The following is a 24,455-nucleotide window of genomic DNA, read 5'->3' as shown; positions in this document are numbered from 1 at the left end:
AAGGTTGCTAGGGGGAGGGAATGAGGGTTTCTTGCATTTACTGCGAGTGTTCGTAATTTTAAAGGACCCCGGCATTTTCTCACTTTGCGTATCTTTCTTTGCAATGTTTAAGTGAACGTTGCGGTAAATGGAAGGGGTTTGTTCCATCACAAACTAAAGCAAACCACAAACCTGAGACGTGTGAATTGGTTATAGATGGTGAGAAATTGTATTGAAAGATATTTCCAAATGGTCTGCTCTTATACAGGTAATTGACAAATTCAGTTCTTTAATAGTGCAGCAAAGCTTCAGCAATTGGAGTGGAGGTGAAGGGGAGAGATTTAGGATGTTGAAATTCTCTGCACTGGCTGAGGACAGTCGAGTCGCATGCTCTGGCACGTGGGAGGGAAGTGCGACGGAAAGGGGAGGGACTGAGGTCCCAGTAAAACGTCAGTGTTAATGTGAGGGGTGTGGGCAAAGGTGGAATGTTACGCTGAGCTGTGCAGGATACGTTGGAGAGAGGGGTGCGGGGTGTGCCGGTGTCACGGTGAGGGGTGCGGGGTGTGCCGGTGTCACGGTGAGGAGCATGGGGGATGTATCGGTGTCACAGTGAGGGGTGTGGGGTGTATCGGTGTCACAGTGAGGGGTGTGGGGTGTGTCGGTGTCACAGTGAGGGGTGTGGGGTGTGTCGGTGTCACAGTGAGGGGTGTGGGGTGTGTCGGTGTCACAGTGAGGGGTGTGGGGTGTGTCGGTGTTACAATGAGGGACGTGGGGCCTGTCGGTGTCACGGTGAGAGGTGTGTCCATCTCACAGTGAGGGGCGCAGGGCATGTTGGTGTCAAAGTGAGGGGCACGGGGTGTGTCGGTGTTACGGTGAGGGGCGCGGGGTGTGTCGGTGTCACGGTGAGGGGTCTGGAGCGTGTCGGTGTCACGGTGAGGGGTGTGTCGGTGTCATGGTGAAGGGTGAGGGGTGTGTCGCTGTCATGGTGAGGGGTGTGTCACTGTCACGGTGAAGGGTGTGGGGTGTGTTGGTGTCACAGTGAGGGGTGTGTCGGTGTCACGGTGAGGGGCGCGGCGTGTGTTGCAGTTACAGTGAAGGGTGCAGGGTGTGTCGGTGCTACGGTGAGAGGCACGGGGCGTGTCGGTGTCATGGTGAGGGGTGTGGGGTGTGTCAGTGTCACGGTGAGGGGTGTTGGGTGTGTTGGTGTCACGGTGAGGGGCAAGGGGTGTGTCGGTGTCACGGTGAGTGGTCCGGGGTGTGTCGGTGTCACGGTGAGAGGTGTGTCGGTGACATGGTGAGGGGCGTGGGTTGTGTCGGTGTCACGGTGAGGGGCGTGTTGGTGTCACGGTGAAGGGCGCGGGGCGTGTCGTCACAGTGAGGGGTGTGGGGTGTGTCGTCGTCATGGTGATGGTGTGGGGTGTGTCTGTCACGGTGAGGGGCGCGAGGCGTGGCGGTATGGTGAAGGGTGAGGGGCATGTCAGTGTCTCGGTGAGGGGTGGGGGCGTGTTGGTGTCTCGGTGAGGGGCACGGGCGTGTCGGTGTCTTGGTGAGGGGTGTGTCGGTGTCACGGTGAGTGGTCCGGGGTGTGTCGGTGTCACGGTGAGAGGTGTGTCGGTGACACGGTGAGGGGCGCGGGGTGTGTCGGGGTCACGGTGAGAGGTGTGTGGTGTCGGTGTCACGGTGTGGGGTGTGTCGGTGTCACGGTGAGGGGCGCGGGGTGTGTCGGGGTCACGGTGAGGGGTGTGGGGTGTGTCGGTGTCACGGTGTGGGGTGTGTCGGTGTCACGGTGAGGGGTGTGGGGTGTGTCGGTGTCACGGTCAAGGGTGTGGGGTGTATCGGTGTCACGGTGAAGGGTGTGGGGTGTGTCAGTGTCGTGAGGGGTGTGTCGGTGTCACGGTGAGGGGTGTGTCGGTGTCACGGTGAAGGGTGTGGGGCGTGTCACCACGGTGAGGGGCGCAGGGTGTGGCGGTGTCATGGTGAGGGGCGTGTCATTGTCACGGTGAGGGGCGCGGGGCATGTCGGTATCACGGTGAGGGGCACAGGGTGTGTCTGGGTGTCAGCGCGGGATGAGTCTATGTTACAGTGAGGGGTGTGGGGCATGTCTGGGTGTCAGGGCACGGGGTGTGCATTCGGTTATTAGCCCAGGACTCATTGTTGAGCTGTTTCCCTGGCTGGAACTGCCAGAGCTGTCTGTTCAGGCACAAGCTGTGATGTACTGGCCCTCAGCACCACCGAAGTAGGAACGCTCCCACTCAGTCATCAGCTCGAAGTGCAGGGGTCGCTGGCAGAAACTGCAGGCAGTCGGGGACAGGTGTTGGGTGGGTAAGCCCAGGTCCTTCCAAGTACCCACCAGGCAGTCTGGAACGACAGGCTGTAGTCACGAGAAGTAACCAGAGACACTGGGGCTCGTTAGAATAGACGGCGAGGAGATATGGTGCAGTTTCCCCAATTAGGGCCATTTCCAGTGGAACAGATCAGGGGAAAACTCCACTGGAAATCACGGGAACAGGCCCTTCGGCCCTACTTGTCTATGCCAACCGAGATTCTCATTTGCCCGCGTTTGGCTCAGATCCCTCTGAAGCGTTCCTATGAATGGTCCTGTCCAAGTATCTCTGAAATGTAATTGTACCCAGCTCTCCCGCTTCCTCTGGCAGCTCCTTCCATATACGGACCAGCCTCTGGGTGAAAAAGTTGCCCCTTGGTTTCCTATTAAATCTCCCCCCTCTCACCTTAAACCTGTGCCCTCCCGTTCTTGATTCCCCAACCCTGGGGGAAATAGAGTGCGTTCACTCATGGTTCATGGACTTCCCATAAGGTCCTTCCCGGAGCGTAGGAATAAAACCCCAGCCTGCCCGACCTCTCCCTGTAACTCAGTCCCTGCAACACCCTCGTAAATCTCCTCTGCACATGACAGCCTTCCGCTAACAGGGTGACCAAAACTGAACGCAGTTCTCCGAGTGCAGCCTCACCAGCGCCCTGTACAACTGCAACATAACCTCCCAAGTCCTGTACTCAGTGCCCTGAGCGGCGAAGGCCAGCGTGCCGAACGCCACCTTCATGTTGGTAAGAGCAGTCCAATACTGGTAGCTGAAGGGGTTAAGCCTGGTGCTGAAGGTTTTTACATACGTGAAATGTTGAAACGAAAATAATGTGGGAAGAAGAATCTTTTGACAATTTTCAGCTTTCCGATATCACAACCTTGGCTGTTGCAAAGTTTCTTTCAGCTGATGAATTACCTCTGAAGTATGGTCACTGTTAGCGTCAGAATACCTGATAGCTCACTTCTTGCAGTCCCGGAGACATATTCAATGACCAATCGATTTTTAATAATTTGGTTCATGGAAGATTGTTTGCCTTGAGCTTTCCCCCCAGTGGTTGTGGGACCGATCACCTCGCTTAGCAGGCAGGCTGTCCTGCCATCTAACTTCCTCCAATGGCTAGGCCGCACTTAAAGAGTGTTGCGTGCAGTTCTGGTTGCCCCGTTACAGGAAGGGTTTGGAGGGGTTGCAGAAGGGGTTCACCAGGATGCTGCCTGGATTAGAGGGCATGAGCTACAAGGAGAGGTCGGATAGACTTGGGTTGTTTTCTCTGGAGCAGCGGAGGCTGAGGGGAGACCTGATGGAGGTTTCTGAGATCATGAGAGGCATGAGGATCTTTTCCCCAGGACGGAAATGCCAAGCACCAGAGGGCATAGGTTTACGGTGAGAGGCGGGAAAGTTTAAAGGGGATGTGTGGGGCAAGTTTTTTTTCACACAGAGAATGGGGTATGCTTGGAACGGGCTGCCAGGGGTGGTGGTGGAGGGAGATACGATAGAGGCGTTTGAGATGTTTTTACACAGAAACGTGAACATGCAGGCAGAAGAGATTTAGTTCAATTCCACATCGTGTTCGGTACAGACAGTGTGGGCCGAAGGGCCTGTCCCGGTGCAGGACTCTTCCGTGTTCAGCGGCTCCAAAGTTTACACCCCAGCAACTGGCTGGGACTTGCTCTGTGCTCAAGAGCTGCAAGGTCTCGGCGAGGGCCACGATTTGCAACGGGCGGTGGGATACTGCAAAGGGCTCCGGATAGCACGGATCCACCCCCGCAACTGAGAATGCCCGCAGGTTACCCACACTGTACTATCCAGGTCAAGCATGTAAGCGCGGGGGAAGGAGGGTGACGCCTGTTTTATAACCAAGGACCCAGGGTGGCGAGGGGGGGGGGGGGGGGGGGGGGGAGCTTCCGAGGATATTCCCAAGGACGTTGCCAAGGCTGTGATCCGACCGGTGGTGGCCTTCAGTCCGGAGGCGGGGAACAAGCAAGATAATGCGGAACGGCTGGGCCGAGTGAGCGGAGGGGAGGGCACAGGGTGTCTTGACTCCATGCACCCCCTTCGGGAGGGGGGGGGGGGGGGGGGGGGGGGCAAACGTCCATGGAAGACGCAGCAGCACTTTCCCTGTAACGCCGGGTGCGCCCTCTCGACCTTGCAGTGTGGGAGGACCGGATTCAATTTGGATTGGATTCGGAAGGTTTGTAAGATTGAGAGGGGCAGACAGAATCTTTCTCCGCCCACCCACCCCCCCCCCCGCAACCCCCAGGGTGAAAAATGTCAAGTGCTAGAGGGCATCCATTGAAGGCGAGAGGGGGAAAGTTTAAGGGAGATGTGTGGGGCAGGTTTTTTTTACACTGAGAGCAGTGAAAACAGATATAGAACATAGAACATTACAGCACAGTACAACGTAGTGGGATATTTTATCCTGGTCTAAGATCTATCTACCCCTTCCTCCCACATAGCCCTCCATTTCTCTGTCATTCGTGTGGCTATCTAAGAGAAATGTCCCTAATGTATCTGCCCCCCACCACCTCTGCAGGCAGTGCGTTCCACGCACCCACCACTCTCTGTGTAAAACAAAAACTTGCCGCACTTGGAGTATTGTGTTCAGTTCTGGTCGCCTCATTATAGGAAGGATGTGGAAGCTTTAGAGAGGGTGCAGAGGAGATTTCCAGGATGCTGCCTGGATTGGAGAGCATGTCTTATGAGGACAGGTTGAGTGAGCTGGGGCTTTTCTCTTTGGAGAGGAGGAGGATGAGAGGTGACTTGATAGAGGTGTACAAGAGGCATAGATCGAGTGGACAGTCAGAGACTTTTACCCAGGGCGACAACTCGAGGGGACATAATTTTAAGGTGATTGGAGGAAGGTATAAGGGGGATGTCAGGGGTAGGTTTTTTACACAGAGAGTGGTGGGTGTGTGGAACGCACTGCCGGCAGAGGTTGTGGGGGCAGATACATTAGGGACATTTAAGAGACTCTTAGATAGACACATGAATGATAGAGAAATGGGGGGCTATGTGGGAGGGAAGGGTTAGATAGATCTTAGATAAAATGTCGGCACAACATTGTGGGCCGAAGGGCCTGTACTGTGCTGTAGTGTTTGATGTTCTATGTGACATCCGCCCGATACCTTCCTCCAATCATCGCTCTCTGTGTAAAAAGAAAGCTTACCCCTGTGCCCGGCGTCAGAGGGAGAGACTAAGGGAGCTAGGGCTTTACTCATTGGAGAGGAGGATGAGAGGAGACATGATAGAGGTATACAAAATATTAAGAGGAATAGATAGAGTGGACAGCAGCGCCTCTCTCCCAGGGCACCAATGCTCAATACAAGAGGACATGGCTTTAAGGTAATGGGTGGGAAGTTCAAGGGAGATATCAGAGGGAGGTTTTTCACCCAGAGAGTGGTTGGGGCATGGAATGCGCTGCCTGTGGTGGTGGTGGAGGCTGATACGTTGGACAAGTTCAAGAGATTGTTAGATAAGCATTTGGAGGAATTTAAGACAGAGGGATATGTGGGAGGAAGGGGTTAGATAGTCATAGGTGTGGTTTAAAGTCGGCACAACATTGTGGGCCGAAGGGCCTGTATTGTGCTGTACTGTTCTATGGCTCTGACATCCCCCTTATACCTTCCTCCAATCACCTTAAAATTATGCCCCCCTTAAAAATAAGATGGGGGTGGTGAGACAGACACGTCTGATGTTCCCTGATTGCTGCCCAGGACGGCTTGAGATTCCTCCCCCCCCCCCCCCCCCCTTGCGTAGTGAGCAGGAACAAAACCCCAAGCTGGCTCCCTCCCAGGCTGCTCCCCAGAGACGGAGCCTCCCTCCCGCCTCCCAAAGTGGGGGGGGGGGGCGGTGGGGGGAGCAGCCTTTGCGTCACTCACCCACGAAGTAGTCCATCATCCGGGGCTGGTGGTGGGGCGACGGAGCCAGTCGGAGAAGTTCCTCCCCGCGGGGCACCGTCGGGTAGTTGATGGCCTGCACGTAAATGCCGTATCGGCTCAGCATGACGTTACAGACCTCCGTGTTCTTGGCAGCATCGCCCACCTTCAGGACAGGTTGAAAAGCAAGGGATAGGTTGAAAGCGGCCCGTCCCACCCCACTCCCCTCGAACCCCGTCCTCCCAGTGTTTAATCCGGAGTAGATTAATGGATTGAGGTCCCAGTGAGGTGAGAGAGAGCCAACTCCTCTTCCTCTTGTCCAGTGAGATGCAGCTATCCCGATTTTTTCCCCCAGGACCACTTCTTGCTGTTTTACATGCACAGCAAGATCCCAGGATACCAAGGGGTCTCCCTTTCCGAGGACCGATCGTAACCCCAAAGCCGGGAGGAGAGGCCGCCCGCTGGCCTCGCTGACTCGGTGGGCATGTGGGTCTGCTCAGAGCTGCCGGCTCTGCCCGCTCCGCGGGTGTCGCGGGTCGGGGAGAGAAGGTGTGCGGAACTGCCCCGGCCTACACCCCCCCCCCCCACCACTCCCCCTCAACCGGCAGAGGATGCCTGCGTCAGCCGGCAAATCCATCGGACCGGTCTCCCAAACGCTCCATAAATCGGGCGCTGGTAGGCCAGGGAAGGCGTATGTGAGGAGATCCCGCTGATGTACATCACTGGTTATACAGTGTGATGTCAATCGCAGCTGGGAGTCGCTGGTTATCCCGTGAGATTACACCTCACCCCCTTTCCCTGTACCTCCTGGGTATCGTGACATTGTACGTCACCCTGTATCTCCTGGTTACCGGAGAGATTGTACCTCACACTGTATCTCCTGGTTATCGTAAGACTGTACCTTACCCTGTATCTGCTGGTTATCGGTGAGACTGTACCTCAGCCTGTATCTCCTGGTTATCGTGAGACCGTACCTCACCCTGTATCTCCTGGTTATCGGTGAGACCGTACCTCACCCTGTATCTCCTGGTTATTGCGACTGTACCTCACCCTGTATCTCCTGGTTACCGGTGAGACTGTACCTCACCCTGTATCTCCTGGTTATCCGTGAGACTGTACCTCACCCTGTATCTCCTGGTTATCCGTGAGATTGTACCTCACGCTGTATCTGCTGGCTATGGGTGATATTATACCCCTGTATCCCCTGGTTATGGGTGAGATGACCGTATCTCCCTGTTATCCCCGAGGTTACCCTGGCAGTGTGCTGTAACAGGGAGGTCCCTCTCTCTGGTTACCCGGCGCGACGGCGACACAGGGACCACCGCTGACTCACCCGTATGGGGATGATGTGACTGGGGCAGTTGATGACGGGCAAGCCGGCGTCCATCAGCAGGCGCCGCATGTACTTGACGTTGCGTTGGTGGGTCCGTCTCAGCAGCCGGCCCTCGTCGCCCTGCAAGGTGCGCACGGACTCCAGTGCGCCAGCCAGCACCATGGGCGGCAGCGCGGTGGTGAAGATGAAGCCGGCGGCGTAGGAGCGCACCGTGTCCACCAGCGCGGCCGTGCTGGCGATGTATCCACCCACACAGCCGAAGGCCTTACCTGAAGGAGAGGGAACCCGTCACGATCGGCCCGCAAGCCCGCCCGAGCCGGCGGCGGGGATTCCTGCCGTTCTTGGGGCGAGGTGTGCCTGGCGAGAATCTCCCCGTTCCATCTCCGGGGTATTTCCCCCACTCTCCCGGTTCCGCCTCCCGAGTATCTCCCCCACCGCCAGATTGTCCCCCACCAAGGGGCTGTTCATTGTACGTTAGAACTGTCCAGCACATGCACATGTCCTTCGGTCTACCCTGTCTGCGCCGAACACCATGCAGAAGTGAACCAAATCCCTCCTGCCCGCAGACGGTCCATCTCCCTCCACTCCCTGCATGTTCATGGGTCTGTCTAACAGCATCGTTATCGTATCTGCCTCCAACTCCCCCAACTCCGGCAGCACATTCCAGGCACCCACCACTCCCTGTATGTATATTAGAAAACTTGCCTCTCACAATCCCTATAAACTTTCCCCCCTCTCACCTTAAATGCATGCTCTCTAGAGCTTGAAATTGACGTCCTGGGGAACAGTCTACCCTATATATGCCTCTCATAATTGTATAAACCTCCATCAGGTCTCCCCTCAGCCTCCGCCGCTCCAGAGAAAACAACCCAAGTCTGTCCGACCTCTCCTTATGAATCATGCTCTCTAATCCAGGCATCATCCTGGTGAACCTCTTCCGCACCCTCTCCAGAGCGCCCACCCGCCTTATGTAACGGGGCGACCTGAACTGCGCGCAATACTCCAAGCGCGGCTAACCAAGCTGTAACGTGACTCTTATACTCATTGCCCCGACCGATGCAGGCAGGTGTTTGCTCCGTGTGAGGACCTGGTCTGCTGATGCTCCCTCTCTGTGTCCATGTGTGTGTGTGTGGGGGGGGGGGGGGCACTAGCGAAGGGACAGGACCCTCCCTCCCCCCCCCCCGACTACATGCCACCCAGTGGCTGTTAACGGGCCGTTGTAAACAGCCCCTAGTGTGTGGGTGAGGGGTAGAATCTGGGGGGGGGGGCTGTGCTGACATTTTATCCTGCTCTTAGATCTATCTAACCCTTCCCTCCCACATAGCCCCCCATTTCTCTATCATTCATGTCTATCTACGAGTCTCCTAAATGTCCCCAATGTATCTGCCCCCACAACCTCTGCCGGCAGTGCGTTCCACGCACCCACCACTCTCTGTGTAAAAAACTTACCCCTGACATCCCCCTTATACCTTCCTCCAATCACCTTAAAATGATGCCCCCTCGTGTTAGCCTTTGTCGCCCTGGGAAAAAGTCTCTGACTGTCCACTCGATCTATGCCTCTTGTACACCTTTATCAAGTCACCTCTCATCCTCCTGCTCTCCAAAGAGAAAAGCCCCAGTTCTCTCAACCTATAAGACATAAGGGAGTTGATGGGAACGCGGGAGGAGTAAAATGGGATTGGTGTATTTAGTTATACAGCACGAAAACAGGCCCTTCGGCCCAACGTACATGCCATGCTAGATGCACGACTGAGCTGATCCATCTAAACCTTTCCCATCCATGGACCTGCCCAAATGTCTTTTAAATGTTGTTAATGTACCCGCCTCAACCTCCTGCTGGCAGCTCGTTCCATACAGCGACCACCCTTTGGGTGAAAAAGTTGCCCCTCAGGTTCCTTTTAAATATCTCCCCTCTCACCTTAAACCTGTGCCCTCTCGTTCCTGAACTTATTCACCCTATCTGTACCCCTTTATGGTTTTATGCACCCCTGTAAGTTCACCTTAATGGAGGCGTACAGTTGGGGGAAAGCCGAGGGGCAGCACGGACTCGATAACTGAACGGCCTTCTGCATCATGAGTCAACGTGGCTGCCTCTGCTTGCTTACCGCCGCTCCGTCCATTTGAGACCTGGCCCCTTGACCCGTTTGGCTTCGCTCCCCAGTAAGCTCCGAGAGAACCCCGGCCCCCCCCCCCCCCGGTGACTGGGCAGGAGGAGACGCTCACTCACCGAGTGTTCCCGACACGATGTCCAGTTTGTGCAGGACGCCGTCCCGTTCCCCAATCCCGGCGCCGTGAGCCCCGTACAGTCCCACGGCGTGCACCTCGTCGACAAAGGTGATGGCTCCGTATCTGTGCGCGACGTCGCACATCTCCTCCAGGGGGCAGATAGCACCTGGGGTAACACAAAAGCAGGCAGCGTAATGACTCGCTTGGAGCTGGGGAGCAGAGCAGTAACACTGTGGGTGAAGCTAGCCCTGGAATGACTTGTACCCTTGCTGTGCTTTCTGCGGGGTTACACTGTTCTGAAACCGACTGTCGCTGTCAGTGGTCTTAACCCCAATGAACTGTCCCCATGATAGCGGTAAGTAGACTATGATTAGAGAGCATGAGCTACGAGGAGAGGTTGGACAGACTTGGGTTGTTTTCTCAGGAGCGGCGGAGGCTGAGGGGAGACCGGATAGAGGTTTATAAAATATTGAGAGGTGGACAGCCAGAATCTTTTCTCCCAGGTAAAAAAAGATTGTCAAATACTAGAGGGCATTCATTTAAGGTGAGAAGGGGGAAAGTTTAAGGCAAATGTGGACGGGGGCTCACAGAGTGGTGGGTGTCTGGAACGGTCAGACAGCGGATAATGGCGTTTGAGAGGCTGTTAGGCACATGAATGTGCAGGGATTGGAGGGATATCGATCACTTGCAGGCAGGAGGGATTTAGTTTAATTTGGCACCGTGTTCGGCACAGATGGGCCGAAGGGCCAGTCCCTGTGCCCTACTGTTCTGGACTGACCCTTGTATCGAGTAGATTCTGTGCCGTTAAGTGGGGGCTTTGTTGTGAGGTAACACCGACTGAGTGACCCACGTCCGACATCCCCAAAGATTCTGCACGGCTGGGCAGTGATTAAATCTCCCGGAATAAACATGACTCCTTTTAAAATTACAGTGACACAACCCAGCCTTCAATGAGCAGCGTGTCTGTAGGGCCACGGTCTCTTGCGGTGGATAAGCGGTAACTTTGTGCAGCTGGGGTGAATCTTGCCCCGATGTGTGACCCCAAAACACCCAGGGAAAATTGAAAATTCAGCCCAGGTTCCTTAGCAGAATGAGTGTTTTTCCTGACTCCGTCTCCTCCCCTTCTCGCTTCCCCAAACCCCCGCAACTCCCCAATAACGAGGCCCCCTTAACCCAGGAAGGAGATATCATAAAATTCCACCCCCTCCAAAAGGGATTCACCGGGAAGCTGCCTGGATTGGAGAACGTGTCCTGTGAGGAGAGGTTGAGAGAGCTAGGGCTTTTCTCTTTGGAGCGACGGAGGACGAGAGGAGACTTGACAGAGGTGTATAAGATTATGAGGCGCATAGATAGAGTGGGCACTCAGCACCTTTTCCCCCAGGGCGGCGATGCCCAATACCAGAGGACATCCGTTTAAGGTCAGAGGTGGGAGGTGCCAGAGGCGGGTTTTTTACACAGAGAGTGGTGGGTGCCTGGAACACACTGCCGGGGGCGGTGGTAGAGGCTGATACATGGGGACATTTAAAAGACTCTTAGACAGGCACATTGTAAGAAAGGAGGTTTATGGGCTGTGTAGGAGGGAAGGGTTAGATTGATGGTGGAGGTTTATATAGGTCGGGATGACATAGTGGGCCGAACGGCCGGGACTGTTCCATGTCCTATCTCAAGAGGAGCGATCAGTTCTAATGCAACATCGCCATACTTTGGTAATGGTTTTGTTGACTGATCACAACGGTCAGTTTCCGTCAGTCAGTCCACAGCGTGAAGTGATGAATCTCAGTGGTGAAGAGCCACGGGTCCAAAATCTCCCCTTTCACTGAAGCGTGGGACCGTTACTGCGCCTCATGAACGCCGGATTTTAGATCGGTGGAGTCATACAACACGGAGGCAAGCCCTACCGACCAGGTTGTCTGTCTGAGCCAGTCCCATTTGCCCGCGTTTGGCCCCATCCCTTTCCCGTCCTGTCGGAGTGTTGTAACTGTACCCACCTCGACCGCTTCCTCTGGCAGCTGGTTCCACACACCCACCCCCCTCTGGGTGAAAAACCTGCCCCTTTAAAATCTTTCCCCTCTCACCTTAAAACTATGCCCTCTAGTCTCAGATTCTCCTACCCTGGGGGAAAAAGACACGTTATCTATACCCCTCATGATGTTATAAACCCTGTAAGGTCACCCCTTAGCCTCCCAACACTCCAGGGAAAACAGTCGCAGCCTCTCCTTATAACTCGAGCACTGTCACAGAGTATTAGGGCAGGCACGGTACCGTAGCGGTTAGCGTAACGCTATTACAGCGCCAGCGACACGCGTTCAAATCCGGCCGCTGTCTGTGGGGAGTTTGTACGTTATCCCCGTGTGTCTGCGTGGGTTTTCTCCCACATTCAAAGGACGGACGGGTTAGGAAGTTGCGGGCGTGCTTTGTTGGCGCTGGACGCTTGCGGGCTGCCCCCAGAACACTCTACGCAAAGAAGATGCATCTCACTGTGTGTTTCGATGTACGTGTGACTAATAAAGAAATCTTATCTTAGTATTACTCTGTGTAGGGAATCCTGGAATGGAAAGCTCCCGATGCACTTTGAATTGAGCTGTACTCCCCCCCTCCCCCCCACCCCCCCCCCCCGCATTCCTTACCATCCATTGAATGCACCGTCTCAAACGCGACGATTTTCGGAGTCTTTGGGTCCGACTCGCTTAGGAGCTGCTCCAGGTGTTGGACGTCGTTGTGGCGGAAGACGTACTTGGGCGCTCCGCTGTTCCTGATGCCTTGGATCATGGAGGCATGGTTCCCGGCGTCGGAATAAATCTCACAGCCTGCACAATTCAAACGGCCTCTTAACCATTTGCTTTTCTGGGGCTTGGACAATAGACTGATAACGAACTTCATGAGCGGTGCTCCGCCTCTGGGACTTCGGCCGTCTAGTGTCTCTCACTCATTGTCCCTACGTCACATCGCTCTCTGCCCTGGGGTCCCCCCCTCTCTCTCTCCCACTCCACCTCTCCCCCCCTCCCCCCCCCCCGGACCGCTCACTTTTCCTCGCCCTCACTTCATCCCACCCTCCCTTTCACCTGACTCTCTCTCTCTTACTCTCATTTTATTCTTTGCTGGCTCATTCTCTCCTTTCTTCTCTCTGCTCCCTCTCACCGACCCACTCGCTCTCTCTCCCTTCCTCTCTCTGCCCCTCTCTCTCTCTGCCCCCCTCTCTGCCCCCTCTCTGCCCCCTCTCTCTGTCCCCTCTCTCTGCCCCCTCTCTGTCCCCTCTCTGTCCCCCTCTCTCTGTCCCCCTCTCTCTGCCTCCTCTCTGCCCCCTCTCTCTGCCTCCTCTCTGTCCCCCTCTCTCTGCCTCCTCTCTGTCCCCTCTCTCTGCCCTCTCTCTGTCCCCCTCTCTCTCTGTCCCCATTCTCTCTCTGCCCCCTCTCTGTTTGTCTGCTCCCCCTCTGTCTGCCCCCCTCTCTCTGCCCCCTCTGCCCCTCTATCTCTGCCCCCTCTCTGTGTGTGTGTATGTCTCTCTCTCTGTCCTCATTTCTCTCTCTCTCTGCCCGTTTTTCCTTCCTCTCGCCCTCCCTTTCTTCTCACCCCCTCTCCCTCTGTCCTCCCCCCCCCCCCACCACACCCCCTCCAGTGAATTCCGGCGCTCGGTGCCTCCTTACCGGGCAGCAGTCTGGCCAGAGTGAAGAGCGTGGAGTCGTTCCCCACGAAGCAGGAGGAAAACAGAAGGGCGGCGTCCTTTCGGTGAAGCCCCGCCAGCTCCATTTCCAGATCCACGTGGAACTTGCTGGTCCCCGAGATGTTGCGCGTCCCACCGGCTCCCGCGCCGAACTGCTTCACCGTCTCCCTGCGGGTCGTGCACTGATTACAGCCGGTACAACGTCGCGGCGCACCGCTCCCATTTACCCGCGCCCGAGAGCCAAGCACAGCGCGCACTGTTATTCCGGAATGTGAGGCCGTTGTGTTCATGAACTGTTGGGTTTGCAGGCTTGGCGACCTGCTTAACGCCCACTTGTTAACGCCCCTCAACACAGTGGTAAGCCAACGTCCTGAACAGAGGCAGTCCTTTGCCATTGGGGCTCTGATCATAATGTTTCATTCCTCAGCCACTCCAGGTTGTGTCTGTATCCCCGCGAGCTCAGAAGAACCAGGGGCGATCTCACTGAGACATCAGGGGTTCTTGGCCGGGCAGATGGCGAGACGTCTCCGCTAGTGGGAGAGTCGGGAGTGAGGGGGGGGTGTGGGGGGACACGGTTCCACGATAAGGGGCCAGTTATTTAGAAGTGAGGGGCGGAGGAAGTTCTTCTCTGGGCAGCGAATCTCCGGAATTCCCGGTCCCAGAGTTCTGGAGACGAGCTTCCTCACTGGGATCAGGGGATTGAGGGCTGTGGGGCTGTTTTCTGGTGTTGTGCGTTTCTGTGCACGGGAGTAGGTGCATTATTTAAAAACAAACGTGAAGGGCGCAGACTGAGTAGCTACAGAGCCGCCAGCCCGCGGTCTGTGCTTGGCAGGTCATTGACACTCATGTGAATGGGTTTGTTCAAGGGCCGAGTGTCTGTGAACCGCTGAGTGTTTACGGACCGGTGACTGGCGGAGATCGGGGATGGGGTTGGTGTGTGTGTGTGTGTGTTTGGGGCGGGGCGGTGGTGTGGGGAAAGGATGTTGATGGTAGTCCAAGTCGTAGAACGTAGACCAACAGTACAGGAACGAGCGACTTGGAGCACGGTGTTGTGCCGAACTCATTACAGTAATAATTAAATCCGAACTAAACTAATCCCTTCTGCCTGCACAATGGCCACATCCCTCCGTCCCTGCATATTCATGTCCCTATCTGAGAGCCTCTTACACCCCTCTTATCGTATCTGCCTCCACCCCCACCCCTGGCAGCACATTGCAGGCACCCACCGCTCTCTGTGTAAAAAAAAACTTGCTCCACACATGTTCTTTGAACTTACCCCTTCTCACCTGAATTGCATGCCCTCCAGTATTAGACATTCGGACCCTGGGAAAAGTATACCGACTGTCTGCTCTGTCTTTGCCTCTCATAATCTTATAAACCTCCATCAGGTCTCCCCTCAACTTCCGCCGCTTCGGAGCATACAACCCAAGTTTGTCCGACCTCTCCTTATAGCTCACGCCCTCTAATCCAGGCAGCATCCTGGTGACCCCCTTCTTCACCTTCTCCAAAGCCTCCACAACCTTTCTGTAACGGGGCGACCAGAACTGCACACAGTTCTCCAAGTGCGGCCTGACCAGAGTTTTATACAGCTGCAACGTGACTTCCTGACTCTTGAACTGAATGCCCCTGAGTCCATTTCAGGCGAGGCATCTGACTGAGCCTCATCGACCCCTCAGGAAAATCATACCAATGGGATACAAGACCAACTGAACGTAAAATGATCTCAATGGCACGAAGCTGAGCCGGCGGACGGCCGGGTAGCAGGAGGATCGTGTTCAGCTGCACCACGGGCTGGGTCCTTTGCTTCTCGTGACGTATCAGTGACATGGATTTAATTGTAGGCGTTGCATTTCCAGATGATACCAAAGGTGACAAGATAAATCATGATCATAGAAGAAGGCCATTCAGCCCCTCGACGCAATGCTGGCTCACTAAGCAATCACATTCCCCCCACCCAAAAAAAACTAGTCTCCCCACGTTCAGACGAGCCCACAATGAGGGCAATTTATAGCGGTGAACTAACCTGCCAACTCGTTCAACCACCAACTGCTGTAGCACAAGCTCAAATTATTAAAATATCGAGTCGTAAGGAGAGAAAGACAGGAAAGAAGCAAGGCCCTTCGGCCCACTGCGTCTGTGCTGGACATCAACCACCCATTGACACCAATCCCATCTCCCCACACTCTCCTCAACAGCCCCCCCCCCCAACACATTCTACCACTTGCCTACCCAATGGGGGCAACTTACAGCGGACAATTCACCCCGGGCGTTTTCGGGACTTGGGAGGAAAGCGGAGCACCCGGAGGAAATCCACGGGGTCACAGGGAGAAGGTGCAGACTCCACACACACACACACACACACACACACACACACACACACACACACACACACACACACACACACACACACACACACACAGAGCGGCGGAGGTCGGGATCGAACCCGGGTCTCCGGCCCTGCGAGGCAGCGGCTGCACCCGCTGCGCCACTGGACCCGCACCTGTACCTTCCCCCGAGAAATTCACCTGACTGACCCCCAGATCGGCGGCTGGCTGCGTTAGCGCTGTGTTTACGTGCGGCTGTGGGGATGCGTTGGTGTGAGGCGTTTCTCCCTCCACTTACGTGATGGCTTTCAGGACTCGGGGGTGACTGCTCATCCCCAGGTAGTCGTTACTGCACCACACCGACACGTCCCTTTTCTCCGCCGGCGGCTCCGAGTAATGTTCCGCAAAGGGATACTCCTCGGTTTTTCTGTTTACCGTTTTGAACACGCGGTACGTGTGGTCCCCCTTCTTCTCTTTGATCTTCCGCTCAAAGAATCCATCGTAATCGAAGGCGTTTTCTGTCAGCGGAAAATGGGCGAGGGGGCGGTGGGGGGGGGGGGGGTGGTGGTGGGAGGAATTATCATCGGTGAAAGAAACAGCGGTCAAGTGAATTGAACAAACTAACCAACCAAATTGGTAAACTGCTTTGTTATTGACACAGGTACAGACGTGCAGTGAAAAACTTGCCTTGCATACTGTTTATAGGGAGAGAGAGGAGGGGGGCAGAGAGAGGGGGGGCAGAGGGGAGAGGGGGACAGAGAGAGGGGCAGGAGAGGAGCGGGGGCAGAGAGACAGGGGGCAGAGGGGAGAGGGGGACAGAAAGAGAGGGGCGTGCAGTTGGGGAGAGAGTGAGTGAGAGAGAGAGATACACACAGAGAGTGGGGCAGGGAGAGAGAGAGAGAAGGGAGCATAGAGGGAGAGGGAGGCAGAGACAGAGGGGGCAGAGAGGGGCATAAGAGGGGGGCTGAGAGAGAAAGAGGGGCAGAGGGAGAAAGCAGAGAGGGGGGCAGAAAGGGGGACAGGGGCAGAGAGAGGGGCAGAGAGGGGCAGAGAGAGGGGGCAGAGAGGGGGGCAGAGGGGGCAGAGAGAGGGGCAGGGAGAGAGGGGCAGAGAGAGGGGCAGAGAGGGGGCAGAGAGGGGGGCAGAGAGAGGGGCAGAGAGAGGGGCAGAGAGAGGGGCAGAGAGCGGGGCAGAGAGAGGGGCAGAGAGAGGGGCAGAGAGGGGCAGAGAGAGAGGCAGAGAGCGGGGCAGAGAGAGGGGCAGAGAGAGGGGCAGAGAGAGGGGCAGAGAGAGGGGCAGAGGGGGGCAGAGAGAGGGGCAGAGGGGGGCAGAGAGAGGGGCAGAGAGAGAGGCAGAGAGAGGGGCAGAGAGAGGGGGCAGAGAGAGGGGCAGAGAGAGGGGCAGAGAGGGGGCAGAGAGAGGGACAGAGAGAGGGGGCAGAGAGAGGGCAGAGAGAGGGGCAGAGAGGGGGCAGAGAGAGGGACAGAGAGGGGGGCAGAGAGAGGGACAGAGAGAAGGGGCAGAGAGAGGGGGCAGAGAGGGGCAGAGAGGGGGCAGAGGGGGGCAGAGAGAGAGGCAGAGAGAGAAGGGCAGAGAGAGGGGGCAGAGAGAGGGGGCAGAAAAAGGGGCAGAGAGAGAGGCAGAGAGAGAGGAGACAGAGAGGGGGCAGAGAAAGAGGGGCAGAGAGAGGGGGGCGCAGACACGCACCATGAGCGCACATTCACTCGTTCCAAACGCACAGACTGACACGCACACACACACATACCCCTGTTCATGTTGTCCTGGAGAAGGTGAGTCACTGAGTTATTGCCGTCACAGACTGTAGACGCGGAGTCCTGGTCCTTCGTGTCCAGGTCCGTCTGCCAGCCGGGAATCTCTGCCCTCCTGGGCCGTTCTGGGAAGGAAGAGCAGGTACCGTGCTAACGTTGCGGAAAGGAACCGCTGACTCTGGGCTTTCTACCTGCTCTGACCCGAAGGCTGCTTCTGCCGCCAGGTACATTAGTTTTTTTTTGGTTTATCGCCGCGAGTGCTGGCGTGCCTTCCCTCAGCTGTCGGTAGCCCACTTGTCCCGGAGGCAGAACGTTACAGAAACAAACCCAATCCAGAGCCCGTAATCCCCACCCAACTCAGAGTAGGTCCCGTTTGTAAAGGTTCCCGGTACACTGTGGCAGTCAGGAGAAGTGTGCCAATCTTTACGCCTGAATCAACTTTGTTGCTCTATGAAGACCGCCACATTCAGTCCTTCGGCTCAACCGGTCCATGCCGGCCAAGATTCCAATTTAGGCCGGTCCCATTTGCCCGCGTTTGGCCCATGTCCCTCTAAACCTTCCCCGTCCACGGACCTGTCCGAATGTCGTTTAAACGTTGTTAATGTACCTGCCTCACCCGCTTCCTCTGGCAGCTCGTTCCCTACACGGACCACCCTCCGGGTCTAAAAAAAAGTTGCCCCCTCACCTTCCTGTTAAATCTCTCCCCTCTCACCTGCCCTCTAGTTCTCGGTTCGGGCTTTGAGGTGATGAGCTCCCCAAAGTTACACACACTAACCTTGCTGGGAGCTGGTGTCCGTAACGTCTTCCTGCACCGCCAGGCTTGCCTTGCGGATCACCTTGCTGAGACCCCTCTTAACCTCCAGCTCCACAAACGGGCAGTTGGCAGCGATGGAGAGAAGATCCTGGCCGGAAAAACGGACCATCGCCTCGGCCGAGGTCAGCAGTGGCTGGGTGAATGCACCTGCTCCTGAAAAAAACAGCAGATGCAGGTGGATGTCTGGCGACGTGGATGCGAGACTGTCGTCTCATTTTCCCCAACAAGTTCAAGGACCTCGCTTGAATGGAGGGCTCATCGAGAAACCCTTCGGCCCAACTCGTCCACGCCGACCGAGTTGCCCAGCGAGCTGGTTCCCATCTGCCCGCGTTTGGCCCGCTAAATCCCTTCTATCCGTCGGACTTATCCAGACGGCTTTTAAACGTCGCTGTTGCGCCCGTCTCAACCACCGTTCCTGGCGTGAAGAAGCTGCCCCTGATGTCCCTTTTAAACCTCCCGCCTCTGATCTTAAACCCACGCCCTCTTGAGTTTAGAATCCTCTCCCTGGGGGAAAGAGTGTGCGCTTTCGCCTTATCTGGGTCTTATACACCTCTGTCAGGTCACCCCTCAATCTCCTACGTTCCAGGAAATAAAGTCCCAATTTCCGCAACCTCTCCTTGTAACTCAGGCTCCCAAGTCTGGGCTGTGGACTACCCGTGACGCCGCTTCCAGGGAACTATGCACTTGCACTCATGGTCCCTCTGTTCCATAGCACCCCCCAGGGCCCTACCATCCACTGTACGTCCTAACCTGGTTTGAGCTCCCAAAATGCAATCCCTCACATTTATCCGGATTGAAAGCCTTTTGCCAATCCTCAGCCCGCATATATCTCTCTGATCAAAATCCACCCTGTAATTTTTGATACACTGCCTGCAACACCGCCTATGTTGGTATCATCCCCAAACTTACATCCCTATGCCTTGTACACTCACATCCAAATCCTTGATATGAATAACAGGCAACACAGGTCCCAGCACCGGCCCCTGTGGCACATCACCAGACACAGGCACAGGACACGGTCAACGATTGCACCTGGAGGATATTCTGCTGCATCTCCCATTGAAGTGTGGCCTACTCTACATCGGCGAGACCAAAGGCAGACTAGGTGACTGTTTCGCAGAACGCCTGCTCTCTGTTCGTAACCGCGATCTGCATCTCCCCGTTGCCGGTCATTTCAACTCCCCCTCCCACACTATCACTGAGATGTCGGTCCTCGGCCTCCTCCACTGCCGGGAGAATTCCAAGCGCAAACTGAAGGAACAGCACATCATTTTCCGTCTTGGAACCTTGCAGCCTGATGGCATGAACATTGAATTCTCCCACTTTAGGTAATCACCACCCTCCCATTCCCCACAACCCCCCTTCCCCCCCCTTACCTTTGACCCATCCCCCGGTGGGACTGCTCTCCCCTCCTCCCCTGCACTTGCCTACCACTATCTCTTACCTGCATCTACCTATCACCTCCCTGTGCCCACCCCGCCTGTCCACCTATCACTGCTCTACTTTTCCCCTCCTATATATCGGGCTTCCCCCTTTTCCCAGCTCCAGTCCTGAGGAAGGGTCCCCGACCCGAAACGTTGACCGCCTGCTTTTCTCCACGGATGCTGCCCGGCCTGCTGAGTCCCTCCAGCATCACCGTGGTTCCCTCCCCCATAGAAGGGACTGTATCAAAGTCCAAGAGAAAAACCGCCGATGCTGGATATTAGATATGAAACAGCAAAACGCTGGAAAGACTTATCAGGTCGGGCAGCGGCTGTAGAGAGAGAATGTTTCACGGCGAAGGCTCTTCGTCACAACTCGGACCTAAAACATTAACGTCGTTTCTCTCTCCACAGACGCTGCCCGCCCTGCTGAGTGTTGTATATCAAATTTCCAACTGGGACTGGCTCAGGAAGGCAAAGATTTCGAGGGGACCCCAAGGGGCAGGTTTTTCACCGGGGGGGGGGGCGGGTGTGGGTGTGTGGAACGAGCTGCCAGAGGAAGCGGTAGAGGAGGGTACAGTTACAACATCTAACAGACATTTGGACGGCTACATGGATAGGAAAGGTTTAGAGGGATATGGGCCAAACCCAGGCAGATGACATCTAGGTCGGCATGCACCAGTTGGGCCGAAGGCCCTGTTTCCCTACTGTATAACTCTGATCTTATTTAGGGGAACAGATCCTTTCTGTTTATTCTACCAAGGTCGGTCATAATTAAGTTTCAATAAGTCTTCCCGTAGCTCCAAAGAAAACAGCCAGTGACCCGGGTTCGATTCCGGCCGCTGTCTGTAAGAAGTTTGTACGTCCTTCCCGTGTCTGCGTGGGTTTCCTCCGGGTGCTCCGGTTTCCTCCCGCATTCCAGAGAATGTCTGAGACTGTATTGTGTGTGTGTGTGTGTGTGTGTGTGTGTGTGTGTGTGTGTGTGTGTGTGTGTGTGTGTGTGAGTATTGTCTGTGTGTCTGTGTGGAGTCTCCACGCTCTCCCTGTGACCCCCGTGGGTTTCCCCCAGTGGCTCCCGTTCCCTCCCACGTCCCAACGAACGTGCGGGGTCAGTTAATCGGCCCCCAGTATGAGGGGGAGAATCTGGGGGCGGGGGAGGTGGGTGGGAATGGTCGGGGGAATAATATAGGATTAGGGTGTAAATGGGTGGGTGAGGGCCGTCACGGACTCGGTGGGCAGAAGGGCCTGTTTCTGTGTTGCTGAACTTTCAGGGCCTGCTGAAGTTGGGGTTTTAACAGCGAGCTTCACCCTGTGTCTGACCCGGGAGTGTGTGACGGGACGGTGCAGAGGGAGCTTCACCCTGTGTCTGACCCCGGGAGTGTGTGACGGGACGGTGCGGAGGGATCTTTACCCTGTGTCTGACCCCGGGAGTGTGTGATGGGATGGCACACAGCAACTGGCCCCGGGATTCTAACGGATGGATCGGTCTGCAAGCTGAGGATGGCCGGGAGCTGTGGTCTCACAGTACAACAGGAAGGCGGGGCTTCGTCCCCGTGTTTACCGGCCGGTTCTTTCGCCTTCACACAGCGCAGGTTGATGACGGAAGTCGCCAGGCCGCGGGACATCACCGGGCAGCGCTGAGCGTAGACGGCCAGAGAGGCCCCCGCCTTCTGCAGGAAGATGCGAGGTACTCTGAGTAGGAAGGGGCAGCTATGCACGAAGAATCCCATCCTCAGACGTGACCTGCAGAACAAGAGGCAAGGAGACGGTGTCGGGACGCTTGTAACCACACGAACCTTTCTCTCTCTCTCTCTCTCTCTCTCTCTCTCTCTCTCTCTCTCTCACTTTCTCGCTCTCTCTCTCTCTGTCTGACTGGACATGCGCTGGCCTTGGACTGTCGGGATGGCGGACAGGAACAAGCTGCACCGTCCCAACTCAGGGGGAAGACTCCCAGGAGGGGTCCGGGTCCCACGGAGAGTCTTCAGGGTCCCGGGGACGGAATGCAGAAATATCTCAGTGTACCTGGTCTCGGAATTGGGATAGTGGAGGGTCCCTGGATGCAGGGTCCTGGGGACGGGGTGGAGATCAGTCCCAGGGTAACAGGGTCCCGGGGAGAGAGAGAGCCTGCCCCGGAAAACAGGAACCCCCCCCAGCCCAACAAGTTTGGAGATGAGTCCCCAACAGGAGGTCCTGGGTCAGGGCAGAATACGGAACACAGCGACGGGGCTTAATTCCAGAATCCAGACCCCCAGGCTAAGTAACTACACTACGTCCAACCCTAGTGCAGTCACTCTCGCCCATCGTAATTCAGGTGGTTTATCTCACTCATTTAAACTAATTTTCTTTGCTTCCCACCACTTTACTGAATTCCCAATACGGACTGGCGATCCGGAGCAGGATCACAACTCCCAAATCGTCAGCAGACCTGAGGCCGCTGAGGTGCATGACCCTTGCCATGCCTGACTTTGACTCACTCTTGGTGACCCCCGTCTCCTCCCAGCTGGGACTCCCTGTATCTTCTGAGTTCCTAGCTGGGCTCCCGTTACGTTCGAACCGGACCTGAGATCGGCTTTTGTTGGTGAGGCCGCACCTGGAGTGTTGCGTTCAGTTTTGGTCACCCTGTTATGGGAAAGATGTTATTAAGCTGGAAAGAGTGCAGAGGGATGTTGCCAGGATTCGAGGGACTGAGTTATCGGGAGAGGTTGGACAGGCTGGGACTTTATTCCTTGGAGTGTAGGAAACTGAGGGGGGTATCAAACCACATCGATAGGGTGAATGCGCGCAGTCTTTTCCCCCAGGGAAAGGGAACCAAAGACTACAGGTTTAAGGCGAGAGGGGAAAGGCTTAAAGGGGACCTGAGGGGCAACTTTTTCACCCAGGGGGTGGTGGGTGTATGGAACGAGCTGCCAGAGGAAGTGGTAGAGGTGGGTACTTAAAAGACACCTGGACAGGTACATGGATAGGAAATGGGCCAAATGCAGGCAAATGGAAGGAGCTTGGCTGGGCATTTTAGTCGGTATGGGTGAGATGGGCCGAAGGGCCGTGCTGTGACTCTGTTTCTTTATGTTCCGTGACTTTATGTTTCTGGGGTGGGACCGTTAATCAACAGCGGGCAAAGTTCTGTCCCCAGCGCAGCGTCTGTGTGACAGAGATAAGCCGCCATACTCTGCCACGCCCAGCCTCCGCACAAAGGCTTCGGCCAATGGGAGAACGGCAACTTTAATTCGACCAATGGGGGGGGGGGGGGGGCCGCTGGGCCACAGGAGGAGCTTGAGGCAGCCAATCGCATCTCCCAGAGCCGGCAGTTGGGGAGAGCCGTCAGTAGACCCCAGCAGTGAGAGGTCTCAGGTCCAGCACGGAAACAGGCCATTCGGCCCAACTCGTCCGTGCTGACCAAGATGTCTGCCTGAGCTAGTCCTATACCCCCTCAAAGCCTTCCTATCCATGTTCCTGTCCAACAGTCTTTCAAACGTTGTATTTGTTCCCCAGTCTACCGCCTCCTCTGCCAGCTCCTTCCACACACCCACCCCCCTCTGTGTGAAGAAGTTGCCCCTTTGAATCTTTCCCCTCTCACCTTAAACCTGTGCCCTCTAGTTTGAGATTCCCCGACTGTGAGCATTCACCCTATGGTTTTATACACCTCTATAAGGTCACCTCTCAGTCTCCTGGCCTCCACGAAGACCTAGTCTTCACCTCTATGTGTATTGCTAAAGGACTAGAGTTATAAAGAGGCCATTCGGCCCAACACATCGGTGCTGACCCAAGTTGTCTACTGAAGCTGGTCCAGTTTCCCCGCGTTTGGCCCATATCCCTCTGAACCTTTCCTACCCATATACCTGTCCGAATGCCTTTTACACGTTGGAATTGTACCCGCCTCGGTCTCGGACTCAGGGCGACACTTATCTGCGGGCCAATCGCGGGACGAGCACAATGGTCAGTCTGGACGAGTCGGGCCGAAGGGCCTGTTTATGTGATGTGTGACTCTTGACTATACCAAGCTCTGTTTGTGAGGAAACTTAGGTTTTACTTTTAACCTACTGGTGACGGGACTAGTTCTGGTGCATTGTACAGGGAGGGAAGTGATCCCAGTGCGTACCACAGTTGTCTCGCACACACTCCAGTGTGGACTGTGGGGTGGGGTGGGGGACTAGCCCCAGACCAGAGTAGTGACAGAACTACCGCAGTATAGCTGAGCAGGAACGCAAGAATTGACGCGTTTCTTTGCTGATCGTGGCTGGGGGGGGGGGGGGGGGGGTTTCACGAGGAATCTCACCGGGTCTTGCAACAGTCAGTGACATGCCACAATATCACACAGTTAATTAGTTCGGCAAGCATAGCCCACCATGTTGTGAGAAGCCAATTAAACTAGTAATTAAACGCCTAACTAAACGGAAGACTGTGACAGCCCCCCTTACCTACGCCCCTCGTGATGTTATAAACTTCCAAAAGGTCACCCCTCAGCCTCCTCCGCTCCAGGCAAAACAGTCCCAGCCTGTCGGGCCTCTCATAACTCGAGCCCTCCAGTCCCGGCAAGACCCTTTGCTAAAACCCTTGCCAGTTTAAGACGTCCTTCCTATAACTAGACAACCAGAACTGCGCACAGTGCTCCCAAGTGCGATCTCACCCCCGCCCTGTACCGTTGTAAAGTACCTGGTGGGGGTATCAAAGATTCCGATCCCGGTCACTTCCCGTCAGTCTCCTGTTGTCCTACACTGAGGACGAACATTCAACGGGC

The 24,455-nt window shown here is 55.8% G+C and overlaps 1 protein-coding gene across 3 annotated transcripts; it reads right to left on the bottom strand.

Moving 5' to 3' along the window:
• Nucleotides 1-185: 185 nt before the first annotated feature.
• LOC127566489 (5-aminolevulinate synthase, erythroid-specific, mitochondrial-like) lies at nt 186-24,455 on the bottom strand. Of its 3 annotated transcripts, none has more exons than XM_052008918.1 (12): nt 24,371-24,428; nt 22,195-22,339; nt 21,282-21,463; nt 18,261-18,452; nt 17,482-17,610; nt 16,015-16,234; nt 13,376-13,560; nt 12,359-12,538; nt 9,733-9,897; nt 7,506-7,774; nt 6,176-6,338; nt 186-2,337 (listed from the first exon to the last, which is right to left on the bottom strand). In XM_052008918.1, exons 3-12 carry the CDS (start codon nt 21,448-21,450, stop codon nt 2,174-2,176), a joined length of 1,836 nt encoding a protein of 611 aa, XP_051864878.1. In that variant the 5' UTR covers nt 21,451-21,463; nt 22,195-22,339; nt 24,371-24,428; the 3' UTR covers nt 186-2,173. The 3 variants fall into 3 exon arrangements, with proteins under 3 accessions (XP_051864878.1, XP_051864880.1, XP_051864877.1); XM_052008920.1 differs by lacking the exon at nt 24,371-24,428 and adding an exon at nt 24,136-24,255; XM_052008917.1 differs by lacking the exon at nt 22,195-22,339 and having other exon boundaries at nt 24,371-24,455.

Source organism: Pristis pectinata, chromosome 42 (genome assembly GCF_009764475.1).
Source record: "Pristis pectinata isolate sPriPec2 chromosome 42, sPriPec2.1.pri, whole genome shotgun sequence".
Lineage (NCBI taxonomy): Eukaryota > Metazoa > Chordata > Chondrichthyes > Rhinopristiformes > Pristidae > Pristis > Pristis pectinata.
This window is presented reverse-complemented; position numbering and strand designations above follow the sequence as displayed.

Coding starts and splice junctions, on each gene's coding strand:
- LOC127566489 (XM_052008917.1), bottom strand. CDS start 21,450: ATGGGATTCTTCGTGCATAGCTGCCCCTTCCTACTCAGAGTACCTCGC. Junction 18,453..21,281: donor GAAGGCGAAAGAACCGGCCG/GTAAACACGGGG, acceptor TGTTTTTTTCAG/GAGCAGGTGCATTCACCCAG. Junction 13,561..16,014: donor CGAGTCCTGAAAGCCATCAC/GTAAGTGGAGGG, acceptor CACGACCCGCAG/GGAGACGGTGAAGCAGTTCG.